Source organism: Leptopilina heterotoma, unplaced genomic scaffold (genome assembly GCF_015476425.1).
Source record: "Leptopilina heterotoma isolate Lh14 unplaced genomic scaffold, ASM1547642v1 Lhet_206, whole genome shotgun sequence".
NCBI classification, from domain to species: domain Eukaryota; kingdom Metazoa; phylum Arthropoda; class Insecta; order Hymenoptera; family Figitidae; genus Leptopilina; species Leptopilina heterotoma.
The window spans coordinates 707,056-734,280 of NW_025110922.1; the positions used below are offsets into that span (position 1 = coordinate 707,056).

A 27,225-nucleotide genomic window follows, 5' to 3' on the forward strand; every position below is an offset into this window, starting at 1 on the left:
GACTATATTACTTCCTGCGCTCTTTCAGTTGAGGAAGAAAAAATTAAACGGAAGAAAAAAAACTTTTGCAGAAAGATGAAAAAAGAAAAGAACAGCAATATAAAAGATAAGAGCACAACTTTTGAGAAATGGAATATAATAATAAAGAAGCCAAGAAAATATAAATGATATGTACTTGAAATTTCCTGGCGAAAAAGTTTTGTTGAGTGAACATAAAAAGTTATTTAGAGTGTGCCAAAAGTTTTGAGTAAGAGGAGTTGTTCGTTTAAAGTTTTCATTAAAAAAAAAATTTTTTTTTCTTCTTTATATATATATAATATCACTGACCTAGACTTTTTGTTGGGTTATATACACTTGACTGTCGTTTACATGCATGACCCATCGGCGGATTGTAGAATTTGTTGAATTTGTAGAAGCGAAGCCAGTTTGGAGTATAAATCTCCCAGTCAGAGTAGATATAGAGAGCAAGTAGTTACGAATTGCTTTGGTCAGACATGCATGCTCCATACACGACAAAGGCATGATTTCGATGACGCGCATCAGTACAAATTGAGTAATTTACTTTGGTAATTACTTACACAGAAACCCATTTACATTAGTAATTCAATTTTAGAGTTAATTGGGATTAATTATTCAATGGCAAAATAATCATAAATTCAAGTTAATTGGATTCTTCAATTGTTTACTCCTTAATAAATATTTTACGTTCAATTAAAGTGGTTTGAAAATAGTTATTTACATGGTGGTACTAATAATATTTCATTATTTTCCCAGACTTCGCACCCGATAATTAATTTTAAAAAAGTAGCAAACAATAGCTTTTAAACTATAAAAGAGTAGTAAAATAGTAGCTATCGAAAAATTAAACTTCACGACCAAAAAAAACTTGTTTTAGAAACTTCACAAAACTGACAAAAATTCCATTTTATATTTTATTTTCCTAACATTTTCCTAATATTCATCAAAAATATCTACTTCTCTCTTATCCTGCTAATCCTGCTAATAAATTGAAATCCTGCAACGAATTTTATTATTCATCAAAGAATTTAAATATTTATGAAAAATAATTTAATTCTTGCGAAGAATTTTATAAAAAATTTTAAATAATTCATTTCTTTCGACTAATTTTATGCAAATTCTAATTTTAATAATTCAATTCCTGAGAAATTTATATTATTCATGAAAAGAATTGACTTCTTACGAAGATTTTCACAAAAAAATTTTTTAAATAATTGAATTCTGTTTGGAAGTTTTATGAAAATAGTATTTATTAAATTTTTTTGAAAATAATTAAATTCCTAAAATACATCTTATTATTTAAGAAAATAATTGAATTTTTTCCGAACTATTTTATTAGAATTTTTATAAATAATTGAATTTCCAAGAAGAAATTCATTACTTTTAAAAATAATTGAATTCTTGTAATGAATATTGTTGTTTATGAAAATAATTGAATTTTGCAAAGAATTTTATTAAGATGCCTCAAAATAATTGAATTTTCGGAAATAATTTTGTTATTTATCTTTAATAATTGAATTCTTTCCAAGAATTATTTATGTAAAAAATTGAATTCTTGGGAAGAATTTTATTAAAATCTAAATGAATAATTTAATTTTTTTTTTTTTGTATTTAAAATAATTTATTTCTTTCAAACAAATTTATTAAAATATTTGAAAAGAATTCAATTCCTGTGAAAAATTCTAATATTTTTGTAAATAATTGAATTCTTACAAAGAATTTTTTTAAATAATTTTTTTAAATAATTGATTTGTTCAAGGAATTGAAATTAAATTTTTAAAAATATTTACATTTTTTGATCAATTCCTGTAAAATTGAATTAAAAGTAATTGAAATTCTGCGATGAATTTTATTATTTATGAAAATACTTAAATAGTTGCTAAGAATTTTATTAAAATTTTCAAAAATAATAAATTGAACTTCTGAGAAAAATTTTATTATTTATAAAAATAATTGAATTATTGTAAAAAATTTTTGTTATTTTTTTAATTTATTAGCTTTCTTATCCTGCTAATAAATTGAATTCCTGCAACGAATTTTCTTATTCATCAAAGAATTTAAATATTTATCAAAAATAATTTAATTCTTGCGAAGAATTTTATAAAAAATTTTAAATAATTCATTTCTTTCGACTAATTTTATGGAAATTCTAATTTTAATAATTCAATTTCTAAGAAATTTTTATTATTCATAAAAAGAATTGAATTCTTACGAAGATTTTTACAAAACATTTTTTAAATAATTGAATTCTGTTTGGAAATTACTTTTATGAAAATAGTAGATATTGAAAATCATTAAAATGCAAAGTTTTTAAAAATAATTAAATTTTACAAAAAATTCTATTAAAATTTTTAACAATAATTGAATGTCTGTGTGGCATTTTATTAAATTTTTTGTTGAAAATAATTGAATTTAAAAAAAAATTTATTGTTTAAGAAAATAATTGAATTCTTTCGAACGATTTTATTAGAATTTGAAAAATAATTGAATTTTCATAAAAAAATTTTGTACTTTTAAAAATAATTGAATTCTTGTGATGAATATTGTTATTAATGAAAATAATTGAATTTTGCAAATATTTTTTATTAAAATGCCTCAAAACAATTAAATTTTCGGAAATAATTTTGTTATTTATCTTTAATAATTGAATTCTTTCGAATATATAATCGAATTATGTATTTATATAAATAATTGAATTCTTGGAAAGAATTTTATTAAAATCTAAAAGAAGAAATGAATTCCTGAATTTTATTAAAATTTTCAAAAATAATTAAATTCCTGAGAAGAATTTTATTATTTATGAAAATATTTAAATTATTGCGAAAACTGTTATTACAATGTTTAAAAGAAATTGAATTCTTTATAAGAATTTTATAAACATTATTTTAAATAATTAACTTTTTTGAAATATATAATAAGTATTATGAAAATTTTATTTTTAATAATTGAATTCTTGTGGAAAACTATATTTGTGAAAATAATTAAATTCTTGTGAACAATTTAATTAAAATTTTTTTAAATAATTGAATTTTCAAGAAGAATCTATTACTTTTAAAAATAATTGAATTCTTGTGATGAATTTTAAGAATTTGACTCAAAATAATTGAATTTTCGGGAATAATTTTGTTATTTGTCTTCAATAATTGAATTCTTTCGAAGAATTTTTCATAAAATATTTGAAAATAATTGAATTTCTGTGAAAAATTCTAATATTTTTGTAAATAATTGAATTCTTCCAAGGAATTTAAAACAAAAATTTTTTTAAATAATTGATTTTTTCGAGGAATTGAAATGGAATTTTAAAGAATAATTCAATTTTTTAGAAATTCCTGTAAAATTTTATTTAAAATAATTAAAATCCTGCGATGAATTCAATTATTTATGAAAATAATTGAATAGTTACAAAGAATTTTATTAAAATTTCCAGAAATAATTGAATTTCTGAGAGGAATTTTATTATTTATGAAAATAATTGAATTATTGCAAAAAATTTTATTGAAATGTTTAAAAAGAATTGAATTTCTGTGAAAAATTTTGTTATGATTGAAAATAATTGAATTCTTCATAAGAATTTTATAAAACATTGTTTTAAATAATTAATTTTCTCGGAATATGATAAATATTGTGAAAATTTCAATTTAAATTGAAAATAATTGAATTCTTGCTTAGAATTTTATCATAAATTTTTTTATAAATTGAATTTCTATGAAAAATATTATTATTAGTGAAAGTAATTGAATTATCGTGGAGAATTGTATAAAAATTTTGTTAAATAATTGATTTTGTTCGAAATTTTTTTTTTAAATGCTATTCTAAAAATTTAAATTAATTGAATTCCTGTAAAAATTTTATTATTTATAAAAATAATTGAATTTTTGATGAATTTTATCATTTTTTTTTAAACTAATTGAATTCTTTTGCGAAATTTTATGAAAATACTTGAAAATAATTGAATTTCGAATATTTTTTGAAAATAATTGAATCGTTTTAAAGAATATTTTATTCTAAGTTTTGAGAATAGATTTTTGATTTCTATTAGCGAATTTAAAGTAGTGGAAATTAAAAAAGAAAACAGAAATAGTAGCTTTTAGTGTCTGAAATCTAAAAAAGTACCCAAATAGTAGCACCCATTAAATGATTACAAAAATAAAACTATTAATAACAAAACTTGGCAACGGTTCTTATTTTGATAAATCGAAAATAATTTAATTTCCCAATTAAAATCCTTAATTAAAATCCTAATTACTTAATTAAAATTCCAACGATAGATGCTAAATATTTAAAATTATTTCCAGAAATAAAAACTAAATTGTATAAAAAAAATATTTTTAAAAATAAAATAATATAAAATACGACGCGAATTGTATTTTTTAAACTAGCTGAATAAAATTTCATCACAAATCCAATTTGCAAACAATCTGCAGAGCATTTAAATAGTGAATTATAAGCAAATCCGTTAAAGCAGCATAACATGAATTTTGCCTTATTTCTCTCGATATATCTGCAGTATCACATCATAAAAGATGAACTAGATATATATTCATATTCTCTTTACAAACATATATGCTGAAATAACAAAAAGCTCAAAGCTCACTTATCCGTTATGGCACTTATTTGAAATGAAGAAAAAATTGTCGATTTTTGTTATGTTCGACTTTGAATATATACTCTGTTGACTCATGCAATGGAAATGTCGACATAACTCACATATATATATATATATATATATATATATATGTTGTATATGAAAACTGAAAAGCTCTTTCCATTGTCATGTGTCTGTCGATAACTGTCACATTGATGTGAAACAACATTACGTCCAGTGCAGAGTCAATGCTATAGTTACGGACTAGATTTCTGGTTTATTTATATAATATAATACAACATAGTCAATCTTGAACTTGGTCATCAAAACCATCAAATTAAGAAACATCTATATACTTTTTTTTTTAGAACAAAAAGAGAAAAAGAATTCAGAATTTAATTTTAAATTCTTCTGTTTCACTCACTGGGTGGGCTTTGAAAACTGAACAAGATTACGACAAAAATTTAATTTTTACCCTGACTTTTTCTTGATTTCGAGAAAAATTTTTGACTTTTTCTCTAACCCTGAGGAATATTCTGATTCACTCTCAAAATTATTAGATACTTAAAAAAATTTTTCTCTTATAATTTTTTAAAAATTTCTTTAACCTTTAGGGTGCCGGAGTGGCCACCGCATCTATTTTGACCACGAATCTTTTTATCGAATTGACTTTTTTATTTAATTTCTTTAAATAAAAAAACTACTAAAATTTATGCAAATTTACCGGCCCTCTAAAGGTTAATAATTGTATAATAATTATTCGAAAACATCAATCTTAAAATCAAAGTAAGAATCTTAAATAAAATAAAATAAAAATAATTATTTAATCATTATTATTTTCCATGAGAATTAAGATTTTCAAAAATTATAAATTCAACAACTCATGCGAATATTATTGTAAAAGTGACCGAGTGATAAAATCATTATTTTATATCATTAAGATTATTATAATTATAACTTTTCGAAAATTATTTTCATCATTTCAGTTCAATTATTATTTTCTACAATTCTTAACTAAAATTCTTCTTTAAATCAATTATTTTTAATAGGTTTTGAAAAAGTTCTTTAAAAATTTTCAAATCCATTTGTTTACAATTCAATTTTACCAAAAAATTTCGATTATTCGGAAATTCTTCAATTAAATATATATATATATATATATATTAGAAAATAAAAACTTCAAATAATTTCGAAAAAAATTCAAATAAACTTTTTCAAAAAAATTAATTTTACAATATTTTCAGTTAAAAATATGAAAAATATAAATTTCCAAAGATTTTAATTCGAAACCTTTTGTAAAATTCAATTCTTTCTAAAAATTCACGATATAATGCTTTTATTATTCAATTATTATCGAAAATCTTAACAAAAATTTATTTTTAAATCAATTTTTAACAGAAAATTCACCCTGAATTCAATCATTTAAATACAAAAATAAACAATTTATTAAATAATTCCAAAAAATAATTCAATTTTTCTTAAAATTGAATTTTCATAAAGAATTTTATGAAGAATCTTATCAAAATTTTCAAAAATAATTGAATTCTCTCGGCGAATTTAAAAAAAAAATTTTAAGAATAAGTGCAATTTTCTATCATTTTATTTAAAATTGTATAAAAAAATAATTTCCATTCTGCGATAAGTTTTGTTATTTATGAAAATAATTGAATTCTTGCAACGAATTTTATTCAAAACTTTTTTCAAAAATTGAATTCCTGTGAAGAATTTTATTTGTAAAAATAATTAAATTCCAGAGAAAAATATTTAAATTAAAAAAATAATTGATTTCTTATGAAGAATTTTATTAAAATTTTTTTTAAATAATTGAATTTCTCAGAATTTTTGGAAACTTTTTGAAAATAATTAAATTCTTCTGAGAAATTTTATTGAAAAATTGAAAATAATTGAAATCTGACGAAGAAATTTTTTAAATTTTTTGAAAATAATTGAATTTTAGTGAAGAATTTTATTATGGAAGATAATTGAATTCTTGGGAAGAATTTTATTAAAATTTCTTAAGTAATTGATTTGCTTCTAAAGAATTGTATTTTTTACCAAAATAATTGAATTTATTGTTTCGAAGATTTTTAGTTTTAAATAATAAAAAATAATTTACTTTCCGAGAAAAATTTTATTATTTATGAAAATAATTGATTTCTTGTTAAGAATTTTAGTCAAATATTTTTAAATAATTGAATTCTCAAAAAAAAAAATTGTTTTTTGTGCAAATAATTGAATTCTTAAGGAGAATTGTATTGAAAATAATTAAATTGTGTCGGAAAATGTTATTAAAATTGCAATTTTATTAACTAAATCTTGTAGAGAATGTTGTCAAAATTTTTTAAATAATATACTTTTTTAAAGAATTTTTCAAAAAATTTTCAAAATAATTGAATTTCTCAGATTTTTTTTCTTAAATTCTCTGAATATAATTTACTTCTTTTAAGAAACTTCATTAAAAAATTTTAAATACTAGAATTAGTGGAAAGAAATTTTTAAAAAATTTGTAAATAATTGAATTCCTGTGAAACTTTTATTACAGTTTTGTTTAAATAATTGAATACTTTTGTAAAATTTTATTAAAATAGTAAATATTAAAAATAATTGAAAATAAGTAAAATTTTTGAAAATAATTGAATTTCGGTGAAGAGTTTTATTATTCTTAAAGAAAATAATTGAATTTCTGCCATAATTTGCAACTTCTCAAAAATTCAATTTTCTTTTTAGTGTTTTTTTTACTAAAATTCATCTATAAATCCATTATTTTTAATAATTAATTAAATATATATTCAAAAATTAAACTAATTTCAGAAGAATTTAAATTATTAAAATTTTTTGCAAAAATCTAAGTTCTTTCTAATTAAATTCATTCAAAAATTTCAAAGAAAATTTCAAATTGAAACCTTTTGAAGTTCATCTATTTATGAAAATAGTAAACGCAACTCTTTTAAAATTCAATTAATTTTGAAATATTTAAGTAAAATTACTCATTAAATAATTTGAAAAATGTACAAGTTTACATGCAAAATAAATAAAATAAAAAAACTAAAAAAAGAACTAAACTAAATTTAATAAAACCTTCTCATGCGATAATAACGTAAAAAACTGCATTCGAAAAAAAATTTCATTAAAATTGTAAAAATTACATTTTGATTTATACCTTTTCCCATATATTAAAGATCAAAAGAAAACTAAATGCAAAAATATTAATTTAGAAAAGCACTTTAAAAAAATATGTATTATTCAATTTTTTCAAGTACTGCGTGCAAAAGAGATTTTCTCATAAAAAAATTCAATTTTGATAGTCATCTACTATATGAAATGCAAATTAATGGAATAATGGTTTGAATGCCTAAACCGGAGATTGCAATTTTCCATTATGATCTGTTCAGGACTCACAATCATTTTAGAATATAAGCGCACACAAGCCTTGCAGGAATTCCTTTGTGGCCATATCTATTTCTCGAAATTACGAGAGGTCACATCTATAACTTATAACGAGGCAAAATTTTCAATCTGCATATTTGCCCCTTGTGCCAATTATTCAGAACAGAAAAATTATTTCCAAAATTTTTGACATTGTAAATTGAAAAGAAAAATCATCATTTTTCTTTTCTATTACATTTAAGAAAATAGTTCTAAAAAAATTCAATTATTTTGAAAAATTTAAATAAAATTCTTTAAAAAATTATATTATTTAAAAAAATTTTAACAACATTCTTTATAAGCTTTAAATAATAAAATGGCAATTTTAAAAAAATTTTCCGATACAATAATCTATTATTTTCAATACAATTCTTCTTAAGAATCCAATTATTTACACAAATAACAAATTTTTTTTGGGGAATTCAATTATTTAAAAATAATATTTGAATAATATTCTTCACAAGAAATCAATTATTTTCATAAATAATAACATTTTTTTCGAAAATTAAATTATTCTACTATTTAAAACTAAAAATCTTCGAAAGAATTCAATTATTTTTGTAAAAAATAAAATTCTTTCGAAGCAAATCAATTACTTAAGAAATTTTAATAAAATTCTTCCCAACAATTCAATTATTTTAAAAAATCAAATTCTTCATAGGAATTCAATTATTTAAAAAAAAATTTAATAAATTTCTTCGTCAGATTTTAATTATTTTCAATTTTTTAATGGAATTTTTCAAAAGAATTTAATTATTTTCAAAAATTTCAAAAAATTCTGAGAAATTCAATTATCTTTATAAATAATAAAACTCTTGACCAAAATTCAATTATTTTCAAAAAACTTAATAAAATTGTTGGAAACATTTCAATTATCTTCATAAATAATAAAATTCTTCACCGAAACTCAGTTATTTTCAAAGAATTTAATAAAAATTTTTGTCAAAAATTTAATTATTTCTAAAAATTTTCCCCATTTTAAATATTTTTAATATCTACTATTTTAATAAAATTTTACAAAAGAATTCAATTAGTTAAACAAATAACAAATTTTTTTTGAGAAGTCAATTATTTCAGAATATTTGAATAAAACTTTTCACAAGAAATCAATTATTTTCATAATTATAATAAAATTTTTCTTAGAAATCCAATTATTTAAAAAAAATTGATAAAATGCTTTATAAATTTAAAAAATGATAATAAAATTTATCATAGAATTCAATTATTTTCATAAAAAAATAACATTCTTTCTTAGGATTAGAATTATTCTCAAAACTTTTAGTAAAAATCTTCGAAACAATTTAATTATTTTCGTAAAAACTAAAATTCTTGGAAGCAAATCAATGACTTAAGAAATTTTAATAAAATTCTTCCGAAGAATTCAATTATTTTTAAAAATAAAATTTCTCACAGGAATCCAATTATTTAAAAAAAAGTTAATAAATTTCTTTGACAAACTTCAATTATTTTCAATTTTTCAATGAAATTTCTCAAAAGAATTTAATTATTTTCAAAAAGTTGTCAAAAAATTCTGAGAAAATTAATTATTTAAAAAAATTTGTAATAAAATTGTTCATAAGAAATCAATTATTTTCAATCAATAATAATATTTTTCTCCGGAATTCAATTATTTTCACAAATGAAATTCTTTACAAAAATTCAATTATTTAATAAAATTTGTAATAAAATTCGTTGCAAAAATTCAATTATCTTCAAAAATAAATTTTTTCATATGAATTCAATTATTTAAAATAAAATTCTATAAATTTCTTTGTCAGATTTCAATTATTTTCAATTTTTTAATAAAATTTCTCAAAAGAATTTAATTATTTTAAAAAAGTTTCTAAAAATTCTGAGAAATTTAATTATTTAAAAAAATTTTAATAAAATTCTTCATAAGAAATCAATTATTTTCAATAAATAATAATATTTTTCTTCGAAATTAAATTATTTTTAAAAATAAAATTCTTTAGCGAAATTCAATTAATTAAAAAAATTTGTAATAAAATTCGTTCCAAAAATTCAATTATTTTCAAAAATAAATTTTTTCACGGGAATTCAATTATTTAAAATAAAATTCTATAAATTTCTTCGTCAGATTTCAATTATTTTCAATTTTTGAATGAAATTTCTCAAAAGAATTTAATTATTTTCAAAAAGTTTCTAAAAATTCTGAGAAATTTAATTATTTAAAAAAATTTTAATAAAATTCTTCATAAGAAATCAATTATTTTCAATAAATAATAATATTTTTCTTCGAAATTAAATTATTTTTAAAAATAAAATTCTTTAGCGAAATTCAATTAATTAAAAAAATTTGTAATAAAATTCGTTCCAAAAATTCAATTATTTTCAAAAATAAATTTTTTCACGGGAATTCAATTATTTAAAATAAAATTCTATAAATTTCTTCGTCAGATTTCAATTATTTTCAATTTTTGAATGAAATTTCTCAAAAGAATTTAATTATTTTCAAAAAGTTTCTAAAAATTCTGAGAAATTTAATTATTTAAAAAATTTTAATAAAATTCTTCATAAGAAATCAATTATTTTCAATAAAGAATTATATTTTTCGCCGGTATTAAATTATTTTCAGAAATAAAATTCTTCTCAGGAATTCAATTATTTAAAAAAATTTGTAATAAAATTCGTTCCGAAAATTCAATTATTTTCAAAAATAAATTTTTTCACGGGAATTTAATTATTTAAAATAAAATTCTATAAATTTCTTCGTCATATTTCAATTATTTTCAATTTTTTAATGAAATTTTTTCAAAGAATTTAATTATTTTCAAAAAGTTTCTAAAAATTCTGAGAAATTTAATTATTTAAAAAAATTTTAATAAAATTCTTCATAAGAAATCAATTATTTTCAATAAAGAATAATATTTTTCGCCGGTATTAAATTATTTTCAGAAATAAAATTCTTCTCAGGAATGCAATTCTTAAAAAAAAATTTTTAATAAAATTTGTTGCACAAATTCAATTATATTCAAAAATAAATTTTTTCACGGGAATTCAATTATTTAAAATAAAATTTTATAAATTTCTTCGTCAAATTTCAATTATTTTCAATTTTTCAATGCAATTTCTCTCAAAGAAATTTAATTATTTAAAAAAATTTTAATAAAATTCTTCATAAGAAATTAATTATTTTCAATAAAGAATAATATTTTTCTCCGGCATTCAATTATTTTCACAAATAACATTCTTCTCAGGAATTCAATTCTTAAAAAAAAATTTTAATAAAATTCGATACACAAATTCAATTATTTTCAAAAATAAATTTTTTCACGGGAATTCAATGATTAAAATAAAATTTTACAAATTTCTTCGTCAAATTTCAATTATTTTCAATTTTTCAATGCAATTTCACTCAAAGAAATTTAATTATTTTTAAAAAGTTTCTAAATTTATGAGAAATTCAATTATTTAAAATAATCGTAATATAATTTTTCATAAGAAATCAATTACCATTTTCATAAATAATAATATTTTTTTTCGGAATTCAATTAGTTTTATAAATAGAATTAAATGCATTCCTTTTGATGCAGTTTGAAAATTTTGTCTATATTTCGATAAAAATACATCCTAAAAAATTTAATCTTCAATTTAGCAGATTTCCCTATAATTTTAATTTTTAATTTTAAGTGAAAGAAAAGATAAAGAATTTAAAAATTTGCTGACGCATTGTCCTTGGATAAGTAATAAATAAAAGAAGAGTAATAAAAAAAAAGAAAAAATAATAAAAGAAAAAGAATAATTTAGAATCCAGAAAATTTAAAAAATTGAAAGTGTAAAGTTTAAGTTTTCGAGTCAAGTGTGACGAAAATAGAAAAAATAATTCCATTGTGTGATAAATTTTTTATAGAACAATATTCCGATGCCACACTCACACACAAGATAGTTTATTTTAAAGAGAAAATGCAAATCTATGACAGCGAGAGTGGAGAACATGAATAGAAACTATGTTTCAACAAACGCGGAGAATATAGTTGACTATAACGTTTATAATGTAAAGGAATATGGCGGTATGATGCCTCTATTGTCATTAAATTCTATTATTGCAAGTTCAGAGTACAAAAAATAATTTAATATTACTCAGAAGACCTTGGAATGCAATAATATTTCTCAAAGGAGATGCTTTCCTACTAATCACTTAAATAGTTTCCCTCTGATGTTCCGGCGAGCAGCTACCTCTGCATTACTTAATATTTCAAAAACTCATAAATTATTTGCGAAACACTTTAAAGAATACGAGTTATAAAAAATTAAGTGAGGAAACGATTTTTTTCCACGACAATAAAAATATCTTCAAAACATTTTATTAAGTTCACATAAATGTCAGAAATTAAATAATTTTAATGTTTCGAATTATTTTTTTTTTTGTTACTTTCTTTTTACTTTTAATTTTGACTTCAATTTTTTAGTTTTGATTTCTTACTTTTATTTTTTATAAAGCTGCAGAAATTATTAGTCTAATAAATATTTACTTACATTTACAGAATTAATTTTATATTTTCAATTTTTTACTTTCAATTTCTTACTTTTAATTTCTTATCCTATACTTTAAATTTTAATTACTGTAAAAAAGTTATTAGTCTAATAAATATTATTTAATTAAATTTACAGAATTTATTTTATATTTTCAATTTTTAACGCTCATTTTCTTATATTTTTAATTTCTTATTGCATTAAATTTTAATTACCTTAAAAAAGTTATTAGTTTAATAAATATTATGTAATACAATTTAATTTAATTTGTAAATAATTTAATTAATTATTAAGTTATTTGGAATTTTTTTCACTTTTATCGCATATTAAAAAGCTGAATAATTATTTTATGCTTTTAATAAATTGAGAATAAATTTGAGAAAATGTATAAAGAAGATTTAAATATTTAAAAATAAATTGTTTTTCAATTTATTTTAGATAAATATATTTTTAAATTTATAAAATAAATTGTTATTTTCAGTGAAATGATTCATAATTTTTGAAAATACGAATAGACAGGTTTCTAGTATTTCGAAATAATAACCTCGATAAAAGGAATACGTTTAAATAGTAATGTTTATAAAAATTGTTTTTCCAGTAAAACGAGGATTTCCTCTAAACAATTTTTTTTTTTTTTTGCTTTCTTTAATTCGATATTTCTCTTCTAAATATGTCATGAAAGACTCGGGTCAAGGCTTGTGATAAAATTTTGATACGAGAAACTCGGCATTCTTAATGAAATTAAAGCAAGACTAAAATTTTAACATTTATTTTAAATTTTAGTACGATTTCGTGGAAAAAAGGGATGGAAATTTTTCTGTAATTAATTTCAGGGTATAAACTACATAATTAATTAATTTATAGTAAATTAATCAAGCGACTCTTTTTATAAATTAGTAAATTGACAAATTTAATAAAATAATTTTCATTAATTAATTTATTTTTTGCGCAGACTTACTTAATATTTTATGTTTTATAAAATTCTTCCCGAGTTTTGCTTCATGAAAAATATTCAAAAAAAATTCTGATTGTTAAATTGTTCATAGTTTAAATTTTTTTAAACGAGAAAATAAATTTTCTTGGAATTTTAGAATTTTTAAACTTACATTTTCTTTAGTTTAGTTTTTTTTTCATATAGTTTAAGCGAAAATCAAAATTTTTAAAAATTCAGAAATTCAGAAAAAACGAGGAAAAATTTCACTTCATATTTTAATTTTTCAAAAGTTGTTGTTTTCCCTGAAAAGGACAATAAAAAAAATTTATTGACCGCGATATTTTAATGAATTTATTCCTCGCAATAAATTAATTATTATAATTTTTCAAAATTTTAACCATTTTATCGAAATTTTTTAAAATAATTGAATTTCAGAGAAAAATTTGTTTGTTTATAAAAATAATTGATTTCTTGTGAAGAACTTTATTCAAATATTTTTAAATAATTGAATTCACATAAAAAAATTTGTTATTTGTGTAAATAATAATAAAATTTTTAAAGAATTTTATTTAAATTTTTCAAAATACTTGAAATTCTTAAAACTATATTTTTTTAAGTACTCTGAATAGAATTGGGTTCTTTTGAGAAACTTCATTTAAAAAATTCAAAATAATTGAATATTGGTGCGAAGAAATTATAAAAAAATTGTAAGTAATTGAATTCCTGTGAAATTTTGATTAAATAATTGAATTCTTTTGTAATATTTTATTTAAATGGTAAATATTAAAAATAATTGAAAAGAAGTAAAATTTTTGAAAATAATTAAAATTTTACCAAGAACTTTATTAAATTCTTTGAAAATAATTAAATTTCGGTGAAGAGTTTTATTGTTTTTATAAAGATAATTAAAATTTTAACGAAAATTTTTTAAATTATGTATAAAATATTTTAATTTTTTCAAAAATTGGTTTTTTCCCTGAAAACGATAATATAATGAAATAATTATTCGCGATAATTTAATGAATTTGTTCCTCGCAATAAATTGATAAATTCTTCAATAAATATTAGTAGACTAATTGATCAGCAAATTAGGAAATTTATCCTCGCGAGTAAATTGGTGCAAATTAAGTCGGCAATAAATTAGTAAACCAATGCCTTAGTAAATTAATTAATTTTTCAATAAATCGGAGAGTACTGATACTTCAGTAATAGGTAGATTATTAAGTTAATTGCCTGTAGTAAATTAAGAAACTGATTCTTCATTCTTCAAACTGATTATTCTTGAAAAATAATGCTAAATCGATAAACTTATAGTATAGTAAACAAAATAATTGAATTCTATTTCAATTATTTGTTAGCAAATTTTTTAACAGACAAAAATGTCCAAATATATTATTTCACAACCAGCAATATACTTATTTTTCAAGCCTTGCAAAAAGTTTCAAATTTCTTATTTCACTAAAATTTTTTTTAGAAAAAAAATTTTTTCAAAAACTCACCTCGTTGCTCTTTGCATAGTACAAGGTTCTTCCCTTCAATTTAAAGTATCTTCTCTTCCATCGTTGAAAAGTCCAGGTCTGCTTCATGAGATATCCTTCCTTCGTGCAACTGATCTGAAACAAAGCAGCAAAAAAATGGTTCAGAGAATTTCAGTAGGCGAGAAAAATTAAAAGCGAACGGATGATAATGATATTTTCATCTGATAAATAATCATTCACAGATTTTCTTTTTCATTTGGAAAAACACTTTAACAAAAACAGAAAAAATCCCCCGCAGATAGTACTTTATTCCTCCTGCGAATAAAACTAAATCATATTTAATTAAGAAGATGACACTTCATCTGCGATTAAAAATCTAAAAAAATATAAAACATGGAGGAAGAAAAAATATAGAAATCAGAGGAAAATTCTCTTCATTTTTTACTTTATTAAATGTCTTTCAGTTATAATTTCTCAATCTGGAAAATTCTTATCGCGATTAACTGTCATTCTATTCAAATGAAAGCATCATATTTAAAAAGCATCTCGGTTTTCTGCTAAAATATTCGTTTTATACACCGAAAGGACTAAAGGAGTCTTTCATTAAATAGGGGAGGAAAACGAAATTTTAAATTAAATGTCCTCTTTTTTTATAATTTTAAAATTAGATATTTTTTATTTGTAATTAAATTAAATTAATTTAAATTTAAATTTAAAACAAATAATTGAGAGTCGAAGAATCGAATCGACTTTGATATACCCCTAAAGTTTTTAATTATTTTCGTTTCTAAAATTTATATTTTTTATAATTAAAAATAAAATTAAAAAAAAATTTAAAAAAATTATAAATAAAATTTTTTTCTGAAAATCAGGAAAAAGTCTAGGAAAAACGAAATCGAAATTTTTATGTCAAACTTAAGTAGGAAAGAAATAATTATTTTCTATATTTAGACAATAATTTTAAAATTAAAAAGAGAAAAATTCTCCAGAAAGAGAAAATAATTATTTATAATAAAAAATGTTTAGTGTTTTTATTTGAGAAAAAATTTAATTACAAATTTTTGTTTCTATATTATCAAAAAAATAATTATTTATACTAAAAATTTTTCATTTATAGGCGAGAAGAAAATGTAATAAAAATCTTGGTCCTCGTTATTAACAATTTAATTATACAAAAAATTTGCAATCTTTTATTCGAGAAAAAAGTTAAATAAAAATTTTTGTGCTTTACTGAAAAAAGTCATTATTTATACAAAAAATTTTCAATTTTATATTGGAGAAGAAAGTTTTGGTCCTCGTTACTAAAAAAAGTAATAATTTTTACAAATAATTTTTCATTTTCTATTGGAGAAGAAAGTTAAATAAAAATTTGGGTCCTTGTTACTAAAAAAAAAGTAATTATACACAAAAAAATTTTTAATTTTATATTGAAAAAGAAAATTAAATATAAAAATTTTTGTCCCTTTTATTAAGCAAATAATTATTTATACCTACTAAAGATTTTCAATTTTATATTGGAGAAAATTAAATAACAATTTTGGTCCTGGTTATCAAAAAGTAATTATACTAAAAAATTATTATTTTCATATTCGAGAAAAAAGTTAAATAAAAAGTTTTGTATAAAAAAAATGATTATTTTTTATTTTTGGAAAAGAATTTTAAAAGTTAAAACGAGAAAAATTCTCCAAAAAGAGAAAATATTTATTTATACTAGAAAAATTCCAGTTTTTATTCCAGAAAAAAGTTAATTAAAAATTTTTCTTTTCATTATCAAACAATATTTATTTCCATATTAAAAATTTTCCAATTTTATGCAAGAACAAAATCAAACTAAAATCTTGATATTCGTTATTAAACAAATTTCAATTTTATATTCGAGAAAAAAGGGAAATAAAAATTTTTGTCCTAGTTAGTAAAAAAACGTAATTATTTTTACTAAAAATTGACAATTTTATATTCGCGAAAAAAGTTTAATAAAACATTTGTTTCTCATTATTTAAATTAAATTCAACATTACGCGCGCTTGAACTTAGAATCTAAAAATTTCGAAAACTTATGCAAATGACGCACAATGAATAATTTATTAATGAGAAACAACAAAACAATTTAATCCAGATATTCTTGTTTTGTGATGTATTTAAAATTTCCCCCTTATTATGAATATAGTCTTCATTACCTAACACTATCCTAATTATTATAAAGAAAAAAAGATTTAAAAGACTTCATTTTATTCCACTCTCGTGGTTTAAATTCCTATTTTTAGTGCTTCGTTTGAACTACTTAATTAATTCTTTGAAAAAAAGCCACATTTTACAAAGTGATTCATTTTTTTCCAACATTTATTTATGTGCATTATATAAAAATTCGAAACAAAGTAAAAAAAATTTAAAAAAAGAAAAGAAAGAAAAAAAGCTTAATATGCTTCTTTTCGTGTATTAACTCTGAAATAAATTGATAAAAATAGAAAGAAAAAAAATTCACTGAAACGAAATTTCGATTTTACGGGTCAAATTAAATGTTAACAGACTCTTAACCAATAAAACCTTTTACCTTTAAAGTTTCGATATAATTGCTTTCTTTTTTCTCTCTCCTTTTTTTCATTCAATACTAATTCGCAATTAGAAAATGGGGGTCTGTAAATAACAAGATAATCGAAATCGATTACAAGTGAAGATGCACTTTCGTGATATTCATTATAAATTATAAAGTTTAAATTCAGGAGAGTTGGTGTTAACTTGGTCAAACTGTGTTAAATGTTAAATGTCTGTATGACAAACTATCCAACTAAGTTTCAACTTAATGAAAAACGTCCTTAAATTTGTCCTTAAAGATTAAATGTAAATATTTATCGAATCGATTCCCCTTCTTTTTGTAAATAAATTTCCTTTCAGTGACGAATTCTCAAAATAAAATTATAGGTATATAATTGACTATAATCCCTTCCTTCTTCAATATTATTTTCGGGGGAATTATTTTTAAAATTTGGATTCATTATTTGTGATTTAATTAAATTTGACCTTCAAAGAACGGTTTTCAGCGTAAGAAGGAAAAGAAAAGAAATAAAATAAAATTATTACAATAGTTACAACACTGAAATTTTCTAGAATTTTTAACTTAAATTCTTCTGTAATGCAATTATTTCAAGTAATTTTTTAATTCAATTATCTGTTTTTAAAAAAAGAAAGTTCATTTAAAATTCGCTTAAAGTTCAATTCCTTTCATTTAATTAACTGCAATTCTTTCAAATTCAATTATTTTCTAATTTTTTTTTACTGAAATTCTTCACTAAATCAATTATTTTTAGTAATATCGAGAAAGTATTTTGAGAATTCAATTATTTATTAAAAAAAGAAAGTTAATTTTAAATTCGTCGAAAATTGAATTGATTTTAATTAATTAATTATAATTCTTAAAAATTCAATTATTTTCTAGAATTTTCAACTTAAATACTTCCGCAATACAATTATTTATAGTAATTTTTTTAATTCAATTATCTATTTTAAAAAAAAGAAAGTTCATTTAAAATTCGCTTAAAGTTCAATTCCTTTCATTTAATTAACTGCAATTCTTACAAATTCAATTATTTTCTGAATTTTTTTACTGAAATTCTTCACTAAATCAATTATTTTTAGTAATTTTGAGAAAATATTTTGAGAATTCAATTATTTATTAAAAAAAGAAAGTTAATTTAAAATTCGTCGAAAATTGAATTGATTTTAATTAATTAATTATAATTCTTAAAAATTCAATTATTTTCTAGAATTTTTAACTTAAATTCTTCCGCAATACAATTATTTATAGTAATTTTTTAAATTCAATTATCTATTTTAAAAAAAAGAAATTTCACTTAAAATTCGCCTAAAGTTCAATTACTTTCAATTAATTAACTGCAATTCTTTCAAATTCAATTATTTTCTGAATTTTTTTACTGAAATTTTTAACAAAATCAATTATTTTTAGTACTTTTGAAAAAGTATTTTGAAAATTCAATTATTTGTTTAAAAAAAGAAAATAATTAATATATTAAACGAAAATTGAAAATGTTCTGATCTATGGCAATCGCATGATTAAAATGGAATAGAAAAATTTTTAATTTTCAAAATCTTTTGCCTAAAGTAATTAGAAATTTGACTTTTGAATTTTATGACATTTTTTTTTGGAAAATAATTGAATTCTTTCCAAAATTTTATAAAAATTCTACTGAAAATAAGTGAATTCATACGAAGAATTTAATTATTTATGAAAATAATTTAATCATTGTAAAAAAATTTATTATTTATAAAAATAATTTTATTCATTTTATTATTGCAAAGAAATTTATAAAAAATTTGTAAATAATTAAATTCCTGTGAAATTTTTATTTTTTATGAAAATAATTAAACATTTGCGTAAAATTTTATCAACAATTTTTTTTTAATAATTGAATTCTTTTGGAAAACTTTATTAAAATATTTATGAAAATAATTGAATTTCGGAGAAGAATTTTATTATTTATAAATATAATTGAATTTTAAAAAATTTTTTAACATAATTGAATTTCTGCGAAGAATTTTATTTCTTTAGAAAATAATTGAATTTTTGCTATTTGTAAATTCTTAAAAATTCAAATTTTTTACTGTTTTTAACTTAAATTCTTCTGTAATGCAATTATTTAAAGTAATTTTTTAAATTCAATTGTCAATTATTTTCAATTAATTGACGGCAATTCTTTGAAATTTAATTATTTTCTGAATTTTTTTTAAATGAAATTCTTCACTAAATCAATTATTTATAGTAATTTTGAAAAAGTATTTTGAAAATTCAATTATTTATTAAAAAAAAGACAGTTCATTTAAAATTTGTTTAAAGTTCAATTATTTTCAATTAATTAACGGCAATTCTTTCAAAATCAATTATTTTCTGGATTCTTTTTACTAAAATTCTTCAATAATAATCAATTATTTTTAGTAAATTTGAAAAAGTATTTTGAGAATTCAATTACTTATTAAAAAAAAAAAGTTCATTTAAAATTCGTCGAAAATTGAATTGATTTTAATTAATTATTTAGGTATAATTCTTAAAAATTCAATTATTTTCTAGAATTTTTAACCTAAATTCTCCTGAAATGCAATTATTTATAGTAATTTTTAAAATTCAATTGTCAATTATTTACAATTAATTAACGGCAATTCTTTCAAATTCAATTATTTTCTGGATTTTTTAAAATGAAATTCTTTACTAAATCAATGATTTTTTTAGTAATTTTGAAAAAGTATTTTAAGAATCCAATTATTTATTAAAAAAAAAAAAAAGTTCATTTAAAATTTTCGGAGGAATTATTTCCAAAATTCGGATTCATTATTTGTGATTTAATTAAATTTGACCTTTAAAGAACAGTTTTCAGCGTAAGAAGGAAAAGAAAATAATTAAATAAAAAGAAATCAATGAAATAAAATTATTACAAGTTACAACACACTGAACAAAAATATTTCTTTTATAATTTTAAAATTATAGAAAAAAAATAAGAATATTTATCACTTGCTACACGCAAAAAAAAATTTTAACTGAAACAAGTACAAATTTTATTATTTTAGCCAAACTTTTAGTTGTTTCAGTTAAAACTTTCGCTATTTTAGAGAAAATTATCGCTGTTCCAGGTAAAATATTTTTTCCATATAGATTAGTATTTGAATTTTTATAATTATTAAATTATTTATATACAAATTTTAAAAATTGAAAAAAGAAAATTATATAATATTAAAATTAAGAAAAATAAACAATATTTAATATTAAAATTAAGAAAAATTGAACATTATTTAACATTAAAATTAAAAAAATGAAATGAATTAAGAAAATAAAAATTTAATTTTAAATTTCAATTTTAAAACTTAGTTTTTAATTTTATTTTATTTTTACCCATACTTTAATTACTTTTATTAAAAAAATTTGAATCACGTTTTTGAAAAATTTTTTATAATACATATTAAAGTTTAATTTTTTTATACATTTAATTTTTTTATTTCATTGCAAATTGAAAGAAGCAATAAAAAGAATTAGACATTTTAATTAACGATAATACATTTAAGAAAATTAATTTTCCTTAGATGATAAAATTGTATTCGACTTTAGTTCAACAGGAAAATTCTTATTCTTCGTATTGCTTCTAATAATTAAAACTTTTCTATTTTTTACCATTGTTTTACGTTTTTCATTGAAATAAATTATTCATAAATATTTTATTTCATTCACGAACATTATTTATAATAGTAATGTGTAAATAAGAAAAAAAATTCTTTTAATTACTTTAAAAAAATTTTTCTTTTTTCAATTATATTACAAATAAATAAAGAGAATAAATAAATAAAGATAATAATAAATAAATATAATAATAAAGAAAGATGATAATAATATACAACTATTATTAAAAAATGTGTTCATACCTTTTGTTTCAAATGCAGTTATTTTAATAAACACCCAAAAAGAAAAAAGCAAAAATTCACTCCCTAATGTTTTTTTTTTAATTTCTTTTTTTAAATTATAATAATAATATTCGTTCTTCTCATTATTAAATGACTTTAAAGTACTAAATTCGGGAGAGGGGGAACTTGAGCGCTGGAGTGGGAGCAATGAGAACAAGAGAGAAACGGCGAAATTTCTCTTTCGCTCTCATTGTCCCCACTCCGACTTAGTTTTCATCCCCACCACAATTTGCGAACACACAATAATAAATATACGCAATAAAAACGACTCGAAAAACGAAAATTATTAGTAAAATAATTATATTATTGAAAAATTATATTATAGAACTTTGGTATTTACGAGAGTTAGTGTCAACTCATTCACTGACAATGAGAATCCTTGAAAATTAAATGTAAACATTTTTCAACGCGCCTTTAAAATTCCTTTTAGCAAAAATCATTTATCAAAACATACTCGCAGAATATTATATTCCTTATTCGTGTATTATAATCCATTTCGTTTATTTTGTTTTGAAATTATCTTGAAAATTGGGATTTTCCATTTGTGATTTAATTGACCTCGAAAGGACATGTTTCATAACACAAAAGAGGGGAAGAAAGAGAGAGACTTTTAATTTAAAATCAAAGGGAGTTTTAAAATTAAATATAGGAATAATAACAGGGTTGTCGCAAAAAAATTTTTTATTTTTTTTTCCCCCTACTTTCCAGACAGAATTTTCACTTTTTTCCTGACCCTGAAGAATATTCTGATTTACTCTAAAAATATATATAATTAGATTCACAAAAAAATATTTCTATTTCTATCTGAATACTTAATTAATTAATTTGGAATACTAATTTGAATAAATAATAAATTTATAAGTGAATATCTTCAAAATTTTAAATTATTCGAAATATAAATAATTCTTTTTAATAAATATTTAATCATTACTATTCTTGTTCTAGAGAAATTTGACGAAATTTCTAATTGTTTGAAAAATTTTCAATTCATTGTTTTCGGAAATTCAATTATCTTCTGAATCTTCTGAAGAAATTTTAATTAAAATTTTTCAAAATCCTACTCTTTTTCAGAATTTTTAAAATTAAATTATACTCGATAATTTAAAAAATTAATAATAATAATAATAATAATAATAATTTTTAAAAATTATTTTAAATATATACTTATTGATATTTACTTTTCCACAAAAATTAAATTTTTAAAAAAATTACAATTTCAAGACTTCTGCATATTTAATTATTTTTTAGAATTGCAACTGCAATTCTTTTAAAATTCAATTATTTTCTGGATATTTTTAAATTAAATTCTTCACTAAATCAATTATTTTTAGTAATTTTGAGAAAGTATTTTGAGAATTCAATTATTTATTAAAAAAAAAGAAAGTTCATTTAAAATTCATCGCAAATTGAATTGATTTTAATTAATTCATTGTAATTCTTAAACGTTCAATTATTTTCAATAATTTTTAACTTAAATTCTTCTGTAATGCAATTATTTATAGTAATTTTTTTAATTCAATTGTCAATTATTTTCAATTAATTGACGACAATTCTTTCAAATTTAATTATGTTCTGGATTTTTTTTTAATGAAATTCTTCACTAAATCAATTATTTTTAGTAATTTTGAGAAAGTATTTTAAGAATCCAATTATTTATTAAAAAAAAGAAAGTTCATTTAAAATTCGTTTAAAGTTCAAATATTTTCAATTAATTAACGGCAATTCTTTCAAAATCAATTATTTTCTGGATTTTTTAACTAAAATTTTTAACAAAATCAATTATTTTTAGTACTTTTGAAAATGTATTTTGAAAATCCAATTATTTATTTAAAAAAAGAAAATAATTAATATATTAAACGAAAATTGAAAATGTTTTGATCTATGGCAATCGCATGATTAAAATGGAATAGAAAAATTTTTAATTTTCAAAATCTTTTGCCTAAAGGAATTAGAAATTTGATTTTTGAATTTTATGACATTTTTTTTTGGAAAATAATTGAATTCTTTCCAAAATTTTTTAAAAATTCTACTGAAAATAAGTGAATTCATACGAAGAATTTAATTATTTATAAAAATAATTTAATCATTGTAAAAAAATTTATTATTTATAAAAATAATTTTATTCATTTTATTATTGCAAAGAAATTTATAAAAAATTTGTAAACAATTAAATTCCTGTGAAATTTTTATTTTTTATGAAAATAATTAAACATTTGCGTAAAATTTTATCAACAATTTTTTTTTAATAATTGAATTCTTTTGGAAAACTTTATTAAAATATTTATAAAAATAATTGAATTTCGGAGAAGAATTTTATTATTTATAAATATAATTGAATTTTTAAAAATTTTTTAACATAATTGAATTTTTGCGAAGAATTTTATTTCTTTAGAAAATAATTGAATTTTTGCTATTATCATTTGTAAATTCTTAAAAATTCAAATTTTTTACTGTTTTTAACTTAAATTCTTCTGTAATGCAATTATTTAAAGTAATTTTTTAAATGCAATTGTCAATGATTTTCAATTAATTGACGGCAATTCTTTCAAATTTAATTATTTTCTGGATTTTTTTAAATGAAATTCTTTACTATATCAATTATTTTTAGTAATTTTGAAAAAGTATTTTGAAAATTCAATTATTTATTAAAAAAAAGAATGATCATTTTAAATTCGTTTAAAGTTCAATTATTTTCAATTAATTAACTGCAATTCTTTCAAATTCAATTATTTTTTGGATTTTTTTAAATGAAATTCTTTACTAAATCAATTATTTTTAGTAAATTTGAAAAAGTATTTTGAGAATTCAATTATTTATTAAAAAAAAGAATGATCATTTGAAATTCGTTTAAAGTTCAATTATTTTCAATTAATTAACTGCAATTCTTTCAAATTCAATTATTTTTTGGATTTTTTTAAATGAAATTCTTTACTAAATCAATTATTTTTAGTAAATTTGAAAAAGTATTTTGAGAATTCAATTATTTATTAAAAAAAAGAATGATCATTTGAAATTCGTTTAAAGTTCAATTATTTTCAATTAATTAACTGCAATTCTTTCAAATTCAATTATTTTTTGGATTTTTTTAAATGAAATTCTTTACTAAATCAATTATTTTTAGTAAATTTGAAAAAGTATTTTGAGAATTCAATTATTTATGAAAAAGATGAATGTTCATTTTAAATTCGTTTAGAGTTTAATTATTTTCAATTAATTAACTGCAATTCTTTTAAATTCAATTATTTTCTGTATTTTTTTAATAAAATTCTTAACAAAATCAATTATTTTTAGTAAATTTGAAAAAGTATTTTGAGAATTCAATTATTTATTCAAAAGAAGAATGTTCATTTTAAATTCGTTTAGAGTTCAATTATTTTCAATTAATTAACTGCAATTCTTTCAAATTCAATTATTTTCTGTATTTTTTTACTAAAATTCTTAACAAAATCAATTATTTTTAGTAATTTTGAGAAAATATTTTGAGAATTCAATTATTTATTTAGAAAAAGAAAATAATTAATATATTAAACGAAAATTGAAAATGTTATGATCTATGGCAATCGCATGAATGAAATGGAATAGAAAAATTTTTAATTTTCAAAGTTTTCTGTCTTAGTTAATCAAATAAATAAATAAATAAAAATTACATTACAAAAAAATATGTATTAAACAAATTAATAGAATCTAGGTCAAAAGAATTTTTCTTTTTTTGTTTCATTTTATCCCCAATTAGGAAGACTTTTTTTTCCGCTGATAATTTTCTACAAGTTGTAAAAGTACTTCACTGAGAGTTACGGAGACAAATATAATGATTCTCAAAACCAATAGTCCTTAACAAGATCTCATTTTTCTCAGCCGTTAGACAACTGCTAAAACTAACTTTCCTTGTATAATAATAGCATTAAAACTTCAGCATATAATTTTTTATTAGATAATAGAAATTTGACACGACTTGTTTTATACACACATTATAAAAAGTCAAAGGCTCATTTATAGCGAAACAAAGTAAACTCTTTTACATTTCAAATAGAAAATTACCATACGACCTCTTTTCCTTTTTATTTCACAAACCATATCCATCTAATTTTTAAACTTAATTCACCTTTTCTCAAAAAAAAGAAAAAATTATATTCACAGAGTGAAACAGAAAATTCTTTTTTTTATCGCAAGAAAAAAATTCACTCCCTTGAAATGTCAAAAAAATGTCAAGAAGATTATTTTTAAAAAAATGAAAAAACCTCATATATTTTCTATCAAAGACGAAAAGTTATTAAATTATTATTAAATTTATCACTATTAATTTTGATTGAAATTTGAAAAATAGTTTGAAAAATAATTTCAAAAGAAAAGGAGAAAAAGGAAAAAAATTGAGCAAAATAGTTGAGAGTCTATCAAACCTGACAGTGAATGTGAATTGAATTGCAGGTTTTTATTTTTTTATTGTGTCGCGAGTAATAAAATTTTCAACGTCTAAGTCTCGCCTAAATATAATTTGAAAGTTGAAAGTATAATATAATTACATGGAATAAAGGCGCGTGCTGCCGGACGACAATTACATTTTAATTTGCTAATTGGCCGACGCTATTCCTCTCTTTTAATGAAAGAAAAGTGTATCATCCAATTTAATTATGCAATTGCTCCATAACTCACGTGACTCTCAAGTCTCCCCGCGAACGTCATTAATTATTATATATGTGTAATTTCGCCAAACCAGAATTCCGACAAACTAATTATTATGATAAATAGAAGTCTATATACATATATATTTGCGAATAATTATTGTTCAACATTTAAATAGTAAATTGCCACTGTGATTTTAATAAAATATTCTCAATTTCGTGATTTTTTTAGGGAAAAATTTTGATTTTCTTCTTGATGCTAAAGAATATTCTGATTTCACTTCAAAAATTATTAGATATTCAAAAAAATATTCTATTGCATTTATTTACGAATTTTCTTTAATTGGAAAATTATTCGAAAACATCAATAACATTTTTTGAAAATTAATTTAATCTTAATTAATTAATTCAATTTAAAATTAATTTAATTAATTTAATTTAATCTTTTAATTCCATAGGAATTATAATTTTTCAAATCTCAAAAATTCAAACCTTTTTTAAATTCAATAACTTATAAAAATATTATTACTGTAACTTCTTTGAAATTATTTTCATCATTTATATTCAATTATTATTTTCTACAATTATCAAATAAAATTCTTCTTTAAATCAATTACTTCAATTATTTTTCAATTAAACTTTAAAAAAAAAAAAATAATTCTTGAGAATTTTTAGTTAAAAGTACGAAAAATAATAATTGAATTCTACGAGAATTCAATTATTTAAATACAAAAATAAATAATTTATTCAATAATTGAATATTCCTTAAAATTTAATTTTCACGAAGAATTGTATTAACAACTTTTGAAAATATTTAATTTCTTTTCAGAAATTTAATTAAAATTTTAATAAAATTTATTATATTAAAGAATTTTATAAAAAAAATTTTTAAATAATTGAAAACTTTTTGAAGAATTTTATCAAATTTTTTTTAAATAATTGAATTCCTGAGAAGAATTAAAATAATAATTTATGAAAATAATTGAATTTATGCGAAGAATTTTATTAAATTTTGTTTAAATAATTGAAATTTTGGCAAGAATTTTATTAAAATTTTTGCCAATAATATTTAATTCTTGAGAAAATTTTTATTAAAATTTTTGCCAATAATTTAATTCTTAAGAAGAATTTTATTAAAATTTTTGACAATAATTTAATTCTTAAGAAGAATTTCGCTATCTATTTACAAAGATAATTTAATTCTTGACGAGAA

General features: G+C 19.3%; 1 protein-coding gene across 2 annotated transcripts in view; it reads right to left on the reverse strand.

Moving 5' to 3' along the window:
* Positions 1-463: 463 nt before the first annotated feature.
* The window catches only part of LOC122501238 (diacylglycerol kinase eta-like), a 34,838-nt gene continuing 8,076 nt past the window's right edge, over positions 464-27,225 (reverse strand). Inside the window, exons 4-5 of one of the 2 annotated variants that reach the window (XM_043610560.1) lie at positions 14,957-15,070; positions 464-573 (exon numbers count right to left, since the gene is read on the reverse strand). In XM_043610560.1, the coding sequence (XP_043466495.1) occupies positions 571-573; positions 14,957-15,070 (117 nt within the window). In that variant the 3' untranslated portion in view covers positions 464-570. Of the gene's footprint in view, positions 574-14,860; positions 15,071-27,225 lie in introns of those variants that run through there. The other variant, XM_043610558.1, reaches the window with a different exon arrangement.